This window comes from Pyrus communis, chromosome 9 (genome assembly GCF_041283825.1).
Source record: "Pyrus communis isolate YQ-2024b chromosome 9, ASM4128382v1, whole genome shotgun sequence".
Lineage (NCBI taxonomy): Eukaryota > Viridiplantae > Streptophyta > Magnoliopsida > Rosales > Rosaceae > Pyrus > Pyrus communis.
In genome coordinates, this window is record NC_142573.1 from 7,262,398 (window position 1) to 7,274,577 (window position 12,180).

The 12,180-nt window shown below is 35.6% G+C and overlaps 1 protein-coding gene and 1 long non-coding RNA gene across 12 annotated transcripts; both read left to right on the forward strand.

Moving 5' to 3' along the window:
• Positions 1 to 857: 857 nt before the first annotated feature.
• Positions 858 to 3,919, forward strand: LOC137740447 (uncharacterized). Of its 11 annotated transcripts, none has more exons than XR_015966273.1 (4): positions 858 to 1,196; positions 1,299 to 1,478; positions 1,749 to 1,929; positions 2,336 to 2,592. It is a non-coding gene; the product is annotated as an uncharacterized LOC137740447 (long non-coding RNA). The 11 variants fall into 11 exon arrangements; XR_015966275.1 differs by lacking the exon at positions 2,336 to 2,592 and adding an exon at positions 3,522 to 3,919 and having other exon boundaries at positions 859 to 1,196; XR_015966274.1 differs by having other exon boundaries at positions 859 to 1,196; positions 2,349 to 2,592.
• Positions 3,920 to 4,946: 1,027 nt separating this feature from the next.
• On the forward strand, positions 4,947 to 7,291 carry LOC137739909 (uncharacterized). The gene is made up of 4 exons (XM_068479655.2): positions 4,947 to 5,249; positions 5,476 to 5,555; positions 6,369 to 6,561; positions 6,952 to 7,291. Exons 2-4 carry the CDS (start codon positions 5,490 to 5,492, stop codon positions 7,080 to 7,082), a joined length of 390 nt encoding a protein of 129 aa, XP_068335756.1. The 5' UTR covers positions 4,947 to 5,249; positions 5,476 to 5,489; the 3' UTR covers positions 7,083 to 7,291.
• The last annotated feature ends 4,889 nt before the right edge of the window (positions 7,292 to 12,180 follow it).

Consider the following 12,180-nt stretch of genomic DNA (forward strand, 5'->3'; position numbering starts at 1 on the left):
TTATGACTGAGAAATCCATCGCCCAGCTGAGGCCAAGACTGTTGAGTTCTTGAGCAATCGTACATTTTGCAAATTTGTATTGTGCATTTTGGGGTAGAATGCTGCCTTCTTCCCTTATACAAAAACAAATGCACTTACAAAGATTTTTTTAACTACTTGTGTGTTTGTGAATTAATAGACGATGACTCGGAGTTGAGACTGAAACAGAAGGGCGAGGTAGCCTCATCAGCAGCTGTAAGCTAAGGTGCTCCGCTGTTTATCTTGCCGGGACATATGCCTGCCGTCCGTGGACTATTATGTGCATTGTTAATAATAATAGAGAAACATCCAAAAACTAGATAAAACAGGGATGGGCAGAGAATAAATGCACAAAAATTCTTGAGCGGTTAGATATTTTGAGCGTTTAAACAGCTAGATTATCACTTTTGCATTTTTAAATGAGGAGATTTAAAATAACAATAATTAAAGATAGGGTAATATGAAGATACCTCCTTTTCCTTGCCTTTTTCGGTTGACACTGACTCCTCGACAAATGTTTCGATACGAACAAATCAATCATTTCCTGACCCCTTTTCTTTCTTTTAACGTTAAATCACGTTAACATTTTATATTAATTTTTTACAAAAAAAAATAAAAATAGAATAAAAGAATGTAAAAGGAAAAGATAAAAAAGGATAAAAAGAGAAAGGGAAAGAATCATAATCCTCCTTGCAGATAAGACTTGCTAGGGTTTCTAAATTCTAGGTCTACCCTTCTAAGGTAGCACTGGAATTAATCACCACCGTTGATTTCACTACGCGCGTCCAGTATCAAATGCCTCTGGGTTTGCCTTTATACGTGAGGACAACCAGACGAATTTATTTACAAAAGAACCGAGTCAATGGTCAATCTGCATGGTCCCCTTTAATACTAGTGCATGTTTAAATGTTAATTAATTTCTTCAGTGATGAAAATGATGCGGGATTAAGCTCACCGGAGCGGACGCCCAACTCCTCCCTCTACGCCGTCGTTTCCTGTTTTCTTCGTCATCTTTTGACAGTAAACCCGATTATCAGAGTCGACTGTTGCTCAAGCGGCTGAGGGAATGTGGTGATCGGCTGCGCCGACGACACCGTCGCCTTTCTCCACCGCGGCCTCACTTCGGTATCGGATTCCAAGCTCACTCCACCTCCGTTCTCTTCCTTCGGCAGCTCAAGGTCAGCTTCCTCTCGCACCCATTTTGTCTTGATTTTACCGATTTTCTGTTTGTTTCTCGGGAAAATGTGTGTTCATTTTGCTCTTGTTATTGTTAAAATCAGCAACGAAACGGTTGGGTGACAATTGGAGAAGATGAACAAATTACTCCGCAGCAATCGGCAATGTGCCTCAAGGTTTTCGACCTGGATAGGATGCAGTCCGACGGCATGAGCTCGAGCGTAACGAGCCCTGATTGCGTTGGAATCTTGAGGATATTCACCAACCAATTTCCTGAAGCAAAGGTAGTCTCTTTGCGCATTGATTGAATTTGTGAACCCCCGAATTTGATAGAAACGATAGGGTATTGGATCGAGTCGTTTTCTTTATTTACTTTATTGTGACTTATAAAGTTGATGGGCTTGGATCTTGTTCGGCTTTCAAAGTAGAAAATAAATTTTTAGGGTGATTTTGTTTTTGTGGATACCTTTTGTGTGTGTCCTTACAGATGAAAAAAAAATAGCAGCAGCACTTTCAACATTTATGACCTGAATAACTGTTTAAATTGCTCACAGCCTATTGGTTAAAGAGGTCTCTCACATGCTTTGAGAATGGGGTAACATAATCCTTAACATGGCTGACAAATCACCTTTGTGCGTTGGGAGAAGGATATGGAGAGCAAGTTGTTTCCTGGAAATATTGCGCAAAATGTATAATCGCTCAAGAACTCAACACATCTTCCTTGGGCAGCTCAAGGTCAGCCTCCTCTGGCAACTATTTCGTGTTGATTTGATAAACTTTCTGTTTGTTTCTCGGGAAAGAGTGTTAAATTTGCTCTTGTTAATGTTAAAATCAGCAACGAAACGATTTGGTGACAATTGGAGAAGATGAACAAACTACCTGCGAAAACTGATCACCGTGATTCATACTAATCGACTGTGTTACTCCATAGGCACATGAGTTGTTCCTGTTAACCCGATTCCAATCGTAAAGTTAGCATCTTTACTGATGCAAATAATTATATAACAGTCCATGACCAATATAAAATCTATAGCTATGATACCGCTACACCGTAGTATTAAACGGGAATCTATCATATTTTCTAAATTAAAGGGGCAAATATTGGCTATATTTGATGAAAACTCATTAAAATTCTATTTAGATGAAAATTACAGGTTCTTCCTCTTGGGGGTGGTGGTGGATGGGCGATGGCGGCTCAGCTGCTGTAGTGAAGGCAACAAGCTTTCAAATTTAGGGCTTCTGTTGTTGTTGACTTGCTCTTTTTAAACTTTTTGTTGTATTTTCATTTGGACTATGCTTGTAGTTGGACTGCCTTTGGGCTAGTTTTGATGGCCAAACCCTATTCGTGAGAAGGAAAAACACATAAGACCATATCCAATGATTAGGTTAAAAATCAAATATTTTAGTCCGAAAAATTTAACTTTTAGTCCAAAAATAGCTTTTCTGCTCCAACCGTTCTAGCCTAAAATTTTAACCCGGGATTATTAAAGAATGAACTTAAACTATTTTTTTTGTTAAATTTTTTTAAAAAAAATAAATAAATATGTAGATTATCGTAAATTAATTTTATGAACATTTTAATTTAAAAAATTTTAATTCCGATAAATATTGGGTGGAGTCCACTCCGATTTTTGGGCTAAATTTTGGGGGGAATTTGACCTTGGTTTAACATTTAACATTTAGACCAAATTTTTCCCTTAGATTGAATTGGGTTTGGAAGGAAAATTTATGAGATAATTTGGTTTTTAGTCCATTATTGAAGTTGGTCTAAAGAAAGACTTGAAGTTGGAGTGCTCTTGGAAAGCTCGTTGTTGGTCCACATTGGATTAAGTGCAAATGACCCAATAACTGGGGAGATGGGTTGGGTTCATTGAATTACATGAGAAATGGGTTGGCTGGTTGGGTATACACAAAAACTATTTTATCATATATTTATGGATATCCTAATATTTAATATAGGATTGACTGGGTTGAAATATTATTAATCTGATTGAAATTAACTTAACCGCTCTATGAAATGTGCATATAATAATTCTTAAACACATTCATGTGTTTATACTTCATTTAAATGATTATTTAAAATTATGTACACGTTACACCAAATTCACATAATTTCAAATACAACATAGACCTTTGATATTTTCACTCATTATTGCATTAGAATTAAGAAGAAAAATACAATTACACCTTAACCCGTGGAACCGCCTAACCCAACCTGCCTAAAAATGTTTTGGGTGGGTTTGGTTGTCCCTTCGAATGGCGGATGGGTTTCAAATTTTCAACAATGCCAACACTAATATTTTTTTTCTTTCTTTCTTTTAATATAGGGGATAACTGGTGGCAGGTCACGATTAAGATTATGAGAAATTTCACCCTGATGATGCCCACAGTCAAAGCAGAATCCGTCCCTTCCGGGTCTGGAGAGGCTATGAGAAATTTCATCCTGACAATGCCCACAGTCAAGCAGACTCACTAGCTTGGAGCATCTAACTCGTGACCTTCCACATTTTTTTGTTTGTTGGGGAGCCGCAGTCCACGCCCTTACCACCAGGCCACTTGTTGTGGTTGCCAACACTAATAATTCACCTTATATATTCTCATGTGTTAAATTTTCGTCGGAAGAGAAAAAGAAAACTAAGAAAAATTAATTTCATAATATTATCATTTAAATAGTGTCATTAAATTTGCACGGGGTCAAACATCTTAATGGTTAGTGATGGTGTTTTATTTATGCGTCTTGGGTTTGAAACTCTTACTTCTTACTTTTTTAAATTTATGTAATAGTTTCGAACTTTCTCTTCTCCATTTAATAATAGTAAATTTTTTTATTAAAAAAACAGTAATGTCATCAAATTTGTAATGTGAAATTCAATAGAAAGTGGGTGTAAGTTGAAAGGGGTGACAACTGACAATATAAGCACATAAAATAATAACATAATTAGTGGTTTTAGGAAGAATTATTTCCTATCTGGTCCACAGACAATGATAGCGCAACGTAAGCAACGCTGCTGACACGTGCTGCACATGTAGCTGTTCACCTTGTGGCACCATAAAAATCACCATCTCCACCGTCAACTCTGATGACCACCAAACTCATCAACGGCCCAGGTGGTTTCGATTGGTCGGTCCAACTTGTCGCCTTCGTAGTCTTCCACCTGAATGAAATATTTCAATTGAGCCGTCCATTTCAGTCCATTGAAGCACCAAACATAGAACTTGCGTAGCGTTTCCCTCTCCAATTCAGTCTTACCCCATAATCCACCCAAACTTCAGTAAAAAAAAACATGACCAAAAGTAGGCCTAGCAAACACATCACGTTTGTCGTGTTTGTATCGTTTTCGTTCACATTTGTTATCTTAATGATTGTGTCATGTCAAACTTATTATTTTAATGAGTTTTTAACAAGTGATCCAATAATGATCTGATTTGTTAATAGGTTGTTTCATTTTGTACGAGGTTAACAAGTCATGCAAGAAATGGGTCGTGTCATTTTGCATGGGGTTAACATGTCATGTAAGAAATTATCATGTCTAATGTCTAGATATGGCAAACAATATCTTATTAGCTTCTTAACGTGTGATCCAATAACGACTCAACTCGTTAACGACGACCTAACTTGTTAACAAGTTAACTCGAAATCTATTATTTTCTTGTCACTTGATATCAAATTGAAGGATTGTGCAAGAAATTATCAAGCCTAACAAAACCAAATTGCAGTGCAATTAGATCATAAATCTATATGATAAATATTTACATGTTTTGTGAAAATTAGCAATTATAATTAAGATGATAAATTAAAAGGAAAATGAAAAAAATCAGAGGGTGTGGAATAATGACTCATCAAATCCATTCAGAGACAGAAAAATAAAAGAGTGGGCGAGATTCAAGAAAGAAGGAAAAGCAAATGAGTCATCAGCTTCAGACTTTCTTTCTCATTATTCATTACTCTCTCTCTCACTCCTCTTTCTTTGTCTCTCTTTCTTTCTCCAAGCAGCTCTGAAACAAATGCAGAGAAGAATTTATACCCCTCAAAATTCTCACTCACCTTCCACACGGTAAGTCCCTCAATCCAATCCAGCTTTCTCTCTTACTTACTGTTTGGTCTCCCAGAAAATACAGACAAAACCAAAATCAACAAATATCGGATCTTACCAACTGTCACTAGTCTAACACACCAAACTTGTATTTATTTTATTTTATTTTATTGTTTATTTTTGTGGAGTTTTATGCTAAAGTTCTTGACTTTTTGTATAATCTGTGTGTTTTTGTGAATGATTGAAGGTGTTAAAAGGGAAATGATTAGGGAGATGAGCGAAGAGCACCCACCTGAGCCTCTTGATTTCTTCATTTGGACTGTTGAGGTAAACCAATTTCCATAGTTTTTATCCATTTTATTTGTGCCCTTGTTTGGAATTTGGACATATCTCATTCAATTAAGTAGATCTTGTTTCGTTGGTGTTGGATAATTGTTGTTTAATTTTCATATTCTGTTGATTTTGTTGTTTGTTCATACATTTTGATGGGGTTCTGTTGAATTACATGTGACAATTGTAAAGTGGTAGGTTTTGGTTGTGGTGATTGTAGAACAGAGCATTTTAATCTGCTAATCAAATTAGAGAATACTTTGATTTAATCTGCTTATCATCTTTAATACTCTAAATAGTAGGAAATAATTTTGGGTTAGTTATGTAAAACTTCCTTCACTCATCGGTTCATCCTTCTCCAGCTACTACCCTTCTTTAGAATACACACGATTTTCTTTTTCCAGTGTGTGATCCTTTGGGATGTCAAACCTTTGACTCCTTTGTAAGTTTATAAATTTATATAAAACTATCCCAAAAGTGATACAGAGCAAAATTTTGTTGCTGGTACAAGACCGTATTATCCTTTTCTGTTCACTTTAGTCAGTACCCTCCTCGCATTGGGTTATGGAAATTGGTTTTTTCTGGTTGTAGAATGATGGACTAAGTTTCTCTTTGCGCTGTACTATGTGAAGCAATGTCCGGTGATATTGATCAAGTCTGATAAATTTAAAAGAGAAAAATAAGTCTAGTTGCTCTAAGCTCTGTGCCCCAGTCAATGCCTTATATACATCCTTCTTGGCCATCAATAAATAAGAAGATGTGTATGGCCGAGTCACATGCATTCTCATGTATTTTTCCTATTGTTTACAGGATGTTGGTTTGTGGTTGGAAGAAATAAAACTGGGCAGTTACCGGCAAACTTTTAAAGAAAATGGTGTCAATGGAGAATACCTGGAAGGCATGTCAATGTTTACTACTGAGCAGATCCTTCGGTTTATAAGACGTTGCCACATGAAATGGGGAGATTTTATCACGCTGTGTAAGGAACTAAGGCGAATTAAAGGTCTGTAATTGCTCTCCTTTCTGTTTATTTATTCCCCAATCTGAACAAGGTTTAGGATAATCTCTCTGTCATAAAGGGTTATCCAAAAGTAATACAGAGAAGCGTGTTTTTGATTGGGGATGTTGGTTGACTATGCATGCTTCGTTCATCTCATGCATTCATTCGGTCTACTGATAGCATAACACTCTTAACAGTACTAAAATGGTATTGCGTGCCCCATTCAATAGCATTGCTAAACTCACTCTGGATATTGTTATCCTAGCAAGTTTAGAACTTGAACCTATTTAGCGTCTCGTTCCCTTGAGCTACATTTGTATTCCTTTTTCCTCTTAAATTTGAATTGCACCTAGATTCCATCTCTGTGTGTGCTGAAACCAATTTTATGTCCAGTGGCTTGCCTAAAAGGGGAGCAAAAGGTCCGCAGGCCATGGTGGGCGCCGTCTTGCCTCTCAGTAGTATTCGTCAAGGTGGCAAAGCGTAACAGACAATCACGGGTTGTTTCCTTGAAGCTGGAACCGTAAAGAAAGATCTTCTTACTTCTTATATGTACCTATTTAAATTTTCATTTTTGCTTAGAGAACAGAAAAGTAGGACGGTACTTTTTTTTTTCCTTTCTTTTTTCGAATATGTCACGTTTACCTGTTCTTCTCTGGAGAACTCTGTTTATTATAGCTTTTTATGTATCTATCCTTGGTCTTTCGATCTTTATATGATTGTTTTGCTTTGAGAACCATGAGGCGTTCAAGTTCTTGTTGCAGATTATTCTAATGCTACTGCTTCCCACAAAACTAATGAAACACAAAATGGAGTTGTAGTCTGATAATTTGTTAGTAACGAGTTTACCACCGCGAATTTCTTGTATACGGCTGCCCTCTCACAGGGGATGCATATGTGGATTCCACCCACTGTGAGAGGGCTGTGTAGCGGCGACCGTATATAATAACTCTCCTTCATACCTCTTCAAGTTTACCTCTTTTGAGATCTTGGAAGTTGAGGGCGATCAAGGTTCAGGGTATGTTGAGGAGGATTTTGTGATAGGGAGCATATTAATTAAGAATCCTAAGAGTTCTTGGAACCCCTATTTATCAGTTAAGCCATTAATTAAACTCAGATTAGGTAAGAGACATGGAAGACAAAGACTACATGGTTTGGTTCTGCTGTCTCTCCATTACCAAAAAAGGGGATGTTGATAGATTTGGTCTAGTGCTGAGTTGGATGTGGACTCACATCATCAACACATTGCCTAAGAGATGATGTCCACGTACGGAGAAGAACTTGCATGTAACGTGATGTATACCTTACGTGAAATGTAACGAAAAGCAGGTATACACCTGCAAGTTTTTCTTCTACAAGGATGAGAGCGGAAATGGTCGGCAGCTAGAATGCTTCGCTTGTGTTTGTTTTTGTCGAAGTTGTAAAAGTTGTATCATTTCGAGCAAAGGTGCTGTATGCGTCGACCGTGATGGTCTACCACGAGACTACTACAGTGATATCGGATTAGTGGTAAAACATCATCAACTATTTAACATGCTAACAGATGTCTCCTTTTTCGACATATGAATAAGATGTGACTTAAAGTGGGGGCTTCTCGACTCTTTTTGTGAAGAGCAGACTTGAATTAAAAGGTATCAAATATTGATTTATTTCATGTAACTCATCAAAATTAAAAGCATATCTTAATTTTTTTGTATTAGTTCGGGCGTGTGCATTCGCGCGTTAATGATATCTGCTAATGAACATGTGGTGAATTTTTATTGTGAGGCATTTAACATGAGTGATTGACACCTAATATTCTGTAATTAGGTAATTATTTGGATTAGAATCATCTTTTATGGAAGTAGTCAGTTAGGGTGAACTATTTTTGTAGGTGTAGATTCTGAGATAATATATAGACAAGGACCACATTCAAAGTGGTAGGGTAAAGATGAAAATCATAGCTAGAAGCCTCGAAGAGGGAGAGCCTAGGATTCCCTTTTGGAAAGAATCCAGTCACAACTGATTCCATAAGAAACAGTAGTTTCCAGTTAATCTGGGTCAATTCGTCCACTTCCAGTCAAACAGTTTGAAATATTTCATTCATTTGTATACTTGAGATTAATGGAAAAAGATCCTCACCGGATTCTTTTTTTGGAGATTTCAAAAATTTCGTAATGTTTATTATATATTGTGCTATCAGTATTTATTAGATGCTATTTTTATTTAATTTTAAATTTTAAATTTTAAATTATTTCTGACTGTACGATATACGATGAACGATCTCAATCACGGAATTCTTGAAATCCCAAAAAAAAAAAAAAAATCTGGCAAGGATCCTTTTCCAAGGTTAATTATATATTACGATTAGATGTTGGCGACAACGATTCCATCTAATCTAGGTCAGCTGAATAGTGTAAAGCACATTCATTGTTCATTAAGACACCTTGTTAATTAAGGAGGCAGATTATCTGCCCTGCCACTTCTCGTGTCTTCTTGTTTGTATGGTCATGATTAAGTTACGTCAATATTTTATATTACTATTTCTTTTTATCTTATTACCTCTATAAAAAATAATATAAAATATTAACGTGACTTAATTGTGACCATATAAAATAAGAGAGCACGAAAAATAGAAGGACAAAGAATCTGTCTCCGTTAATTAATCACTCGTCTGTAGAGAAAAAATTTCGACATAATTGTCATGTCGTACCCAAGTAATTTTCTATATCATGCGCGATCAACCTTGTGGGACACAAGGTTGGGCTTTAGATTCTTGGGCATTTTGGCGGATTTTGCTTGGACCACCATTTGCGCATGCATCTCTAGACCGGTGGAGGAGGAATTTTGGGCCGGAGGGCAAGCTTCAGCTCTTGCCCTTGCCTTACACCAACTAGTAGACATGGTCTCATGATCAAATCATCAAATATCGAGTGATACATGCTAAAAATGAATACAAAAAAAAACCACAATCAAGTTTTTTTCTACTAAATGTGGTCGTTTTTGTGAATCGTAGAATGTTAATGTGCTCGATTTTGCATCAAGTCTTCAATCGTAGAACGCCACTGTGCTCAATTTTGCATCAAATCTTTCGTTAGTTTCAAGTGCTTCATATATTTCTTATAGTTTCTTTCACAGTTTTCCTCTACCCCTTTTGTCTTGAGTCACTGTCTCACAATCACATCTTTTAACCAGAGCCTATATGTCTTCGATTCACGTGTTCAAACTATCTTAACCGATTTTCTCTCATCTTATCTTCAATTGCGGCCACTCCTACTTTACCTCGGATATCCTTTTTCCTAATCATATCCTTTCTCGTGTACCCATACATCCAATGAAGCATTCTCATCTCCGCTACACCTATTTTTTTCACTTCTTGTTTTTTGACTGCCCATCAGTCCATACCATAAAGCATCGTTGGCCTTATTGCCATCCTATAAAAAAAATTTGTGAGCTTTAGTGGCATACGACGATCACACAACACATTTGATGTACTCTTCCACCTCATCCATCTAGCTTGTATTCTATGGTTAAGATCTCCATCTAATTTTCTGTTATTTTGCAACATAGATCCAAGATAACGAAAACATTCACTCTTTAGTACTTGCTGATCTCCAATGCTCATCCCTGTCTCATTTGGCCGACATTCCTACTAGAAATGGATTATTTCATTAATTGGAATTAGGAAAATAATCATTTTTACTAAATTTGGAAAACGTTCATGTTTTAATTAAGATACCTTATCTTTATTAATTAATGAAACTCTCTTTGTCAACTAGAAGAGGGGGAAAAGACAACTTAGTCTTATGTCACACAAAAAAAAAATGATGGGCAATAATGTAATTTCACATGTCCAAATTTTACTTTTTTTATTGAAGCCTCACCGATAGGTGATGTTAAAATATCTCTAATATTTAAAATGATAAAGTAAAAAAAAAAAAAAAAAAAAAAAAAAACCAGAAACAAAGACCTCCAACTCCCCCCACATTCCCTCTCTCTCTCTCTCTCTCCCCTTTTCTCATTTTCTTAAAAAAATGTGTTCATACACACAAAATGTGTAGGCAAAACACAAAATGTGTAGGCAAAAGCTATGTTTAATTAAGATATCTTATGTCTAACTTATTATTTAGGGTTGGTTGTTTAATTTATTAATAAAAAAAAAATGTCATTTTGGTTATGGTCCCTAATCAACCTAATTGTTAGATTGAAACCTATTTTGTTTAAATATTTTGATCAAGGTCCTTAACATCGTTTAAGAGATTTAACTCATGAATTTATGCATTTAATGTCCCACAAAATATGAAATTTAAACAATTCAAATAATATTTTTTAAAAATATAATAAAGACTTAAAAATAAATATTAGAGTAATATTGTTCTTCACAAAATTATAGCAAGAAAATAATGAACCCACATAATTATTAACATATTTTAAAACATAAAATAAATACATGTCATTATCATGGGTACATTTAGCAAAATTAAAAATGGGTACAAATACAAAAAAAACTTTAAAAAATATGGGCACAAAAAGAAATTAATATATGGGTACAAATAAAAACTGAAAAGAAAAGGGAACTTTAACGAAAAGCCCAGTACTGTTACACTAAAAAATCAATCATGGTACTATTCACTTTACCTTTTATTTTTTTCTTATTGTTAAAACTCAAAGTTTTCAAACTATTTTCATTAGATTTCCTAAAAGAAAATTGGTACAAATTAAAAATAAAATATATGATAAAAATTTAGTCATAAATATAAATATAACATTTCTAACACTAAATGAATATGTTTAAAAATTAAAAAAAAAATTATTATTGAAATAATTAATGACGTTTGTGTTTGGATGACGGGAATAAACTTGGAATTTGGATAAGGCCAAATTGGATAAATGATCCATGTGGTTATAAAGTATTCGGAAGATAGCTCATGTGCTAAAAAAACTCAGATTTAAACTTCTGTGGTGTACTCGGTTAACAAATTTAGTCCAAAAGTGATTTTTTCGTTAACTATCTGTTAATACATGGGTAAAATTGTACTTTGACATGTGGACTATAGAAAACTGAAAAAGGTAATTCGTAGTGTACTTATCATCTCCAAATTGAGCATCTTGAATTAATGGGTTAGCAGCCCTATTAGGAGGAGAAACGCAAAAATATGGGGGCGATAAGGCAACCTCATTAGATGATTGCTCCAACCTATAACTCTCCTGTAGATGCCAACACGTTAGCCAAACAGGAAGATAGAAAATTTATCCCCCCTCTAAATTGTTTGATTGATCATTCTCTACTTTCTTGGACTTTCTAGGCAACCAAACAGGAAGATAGAAAATTTCACATCTAATATATCACACAGCTACGAAAACAAAGATTTCCTCCGTTACATACACCAATTCGAGAACAAAACACCCCTAAATGCCGTAATTGTTTGAATTAAAAAAACCCATGCTGAGACGGCTTCGATTTCCTTGGAAGTTGTGCAAAATCGCATCAGAATTAGGGGTTCAAAAAAACCCCAACTGTGGAAAACTTACATAAGCGCACCCACGGAGACACGATGGCCACCATGGTTGCGGTGGTAGCTTTGTGGAAAACTAAAAATTGTCTCTCCTTTTTCTCTTGCGCGAAGTGAGTTCGGGGGTTGCGTA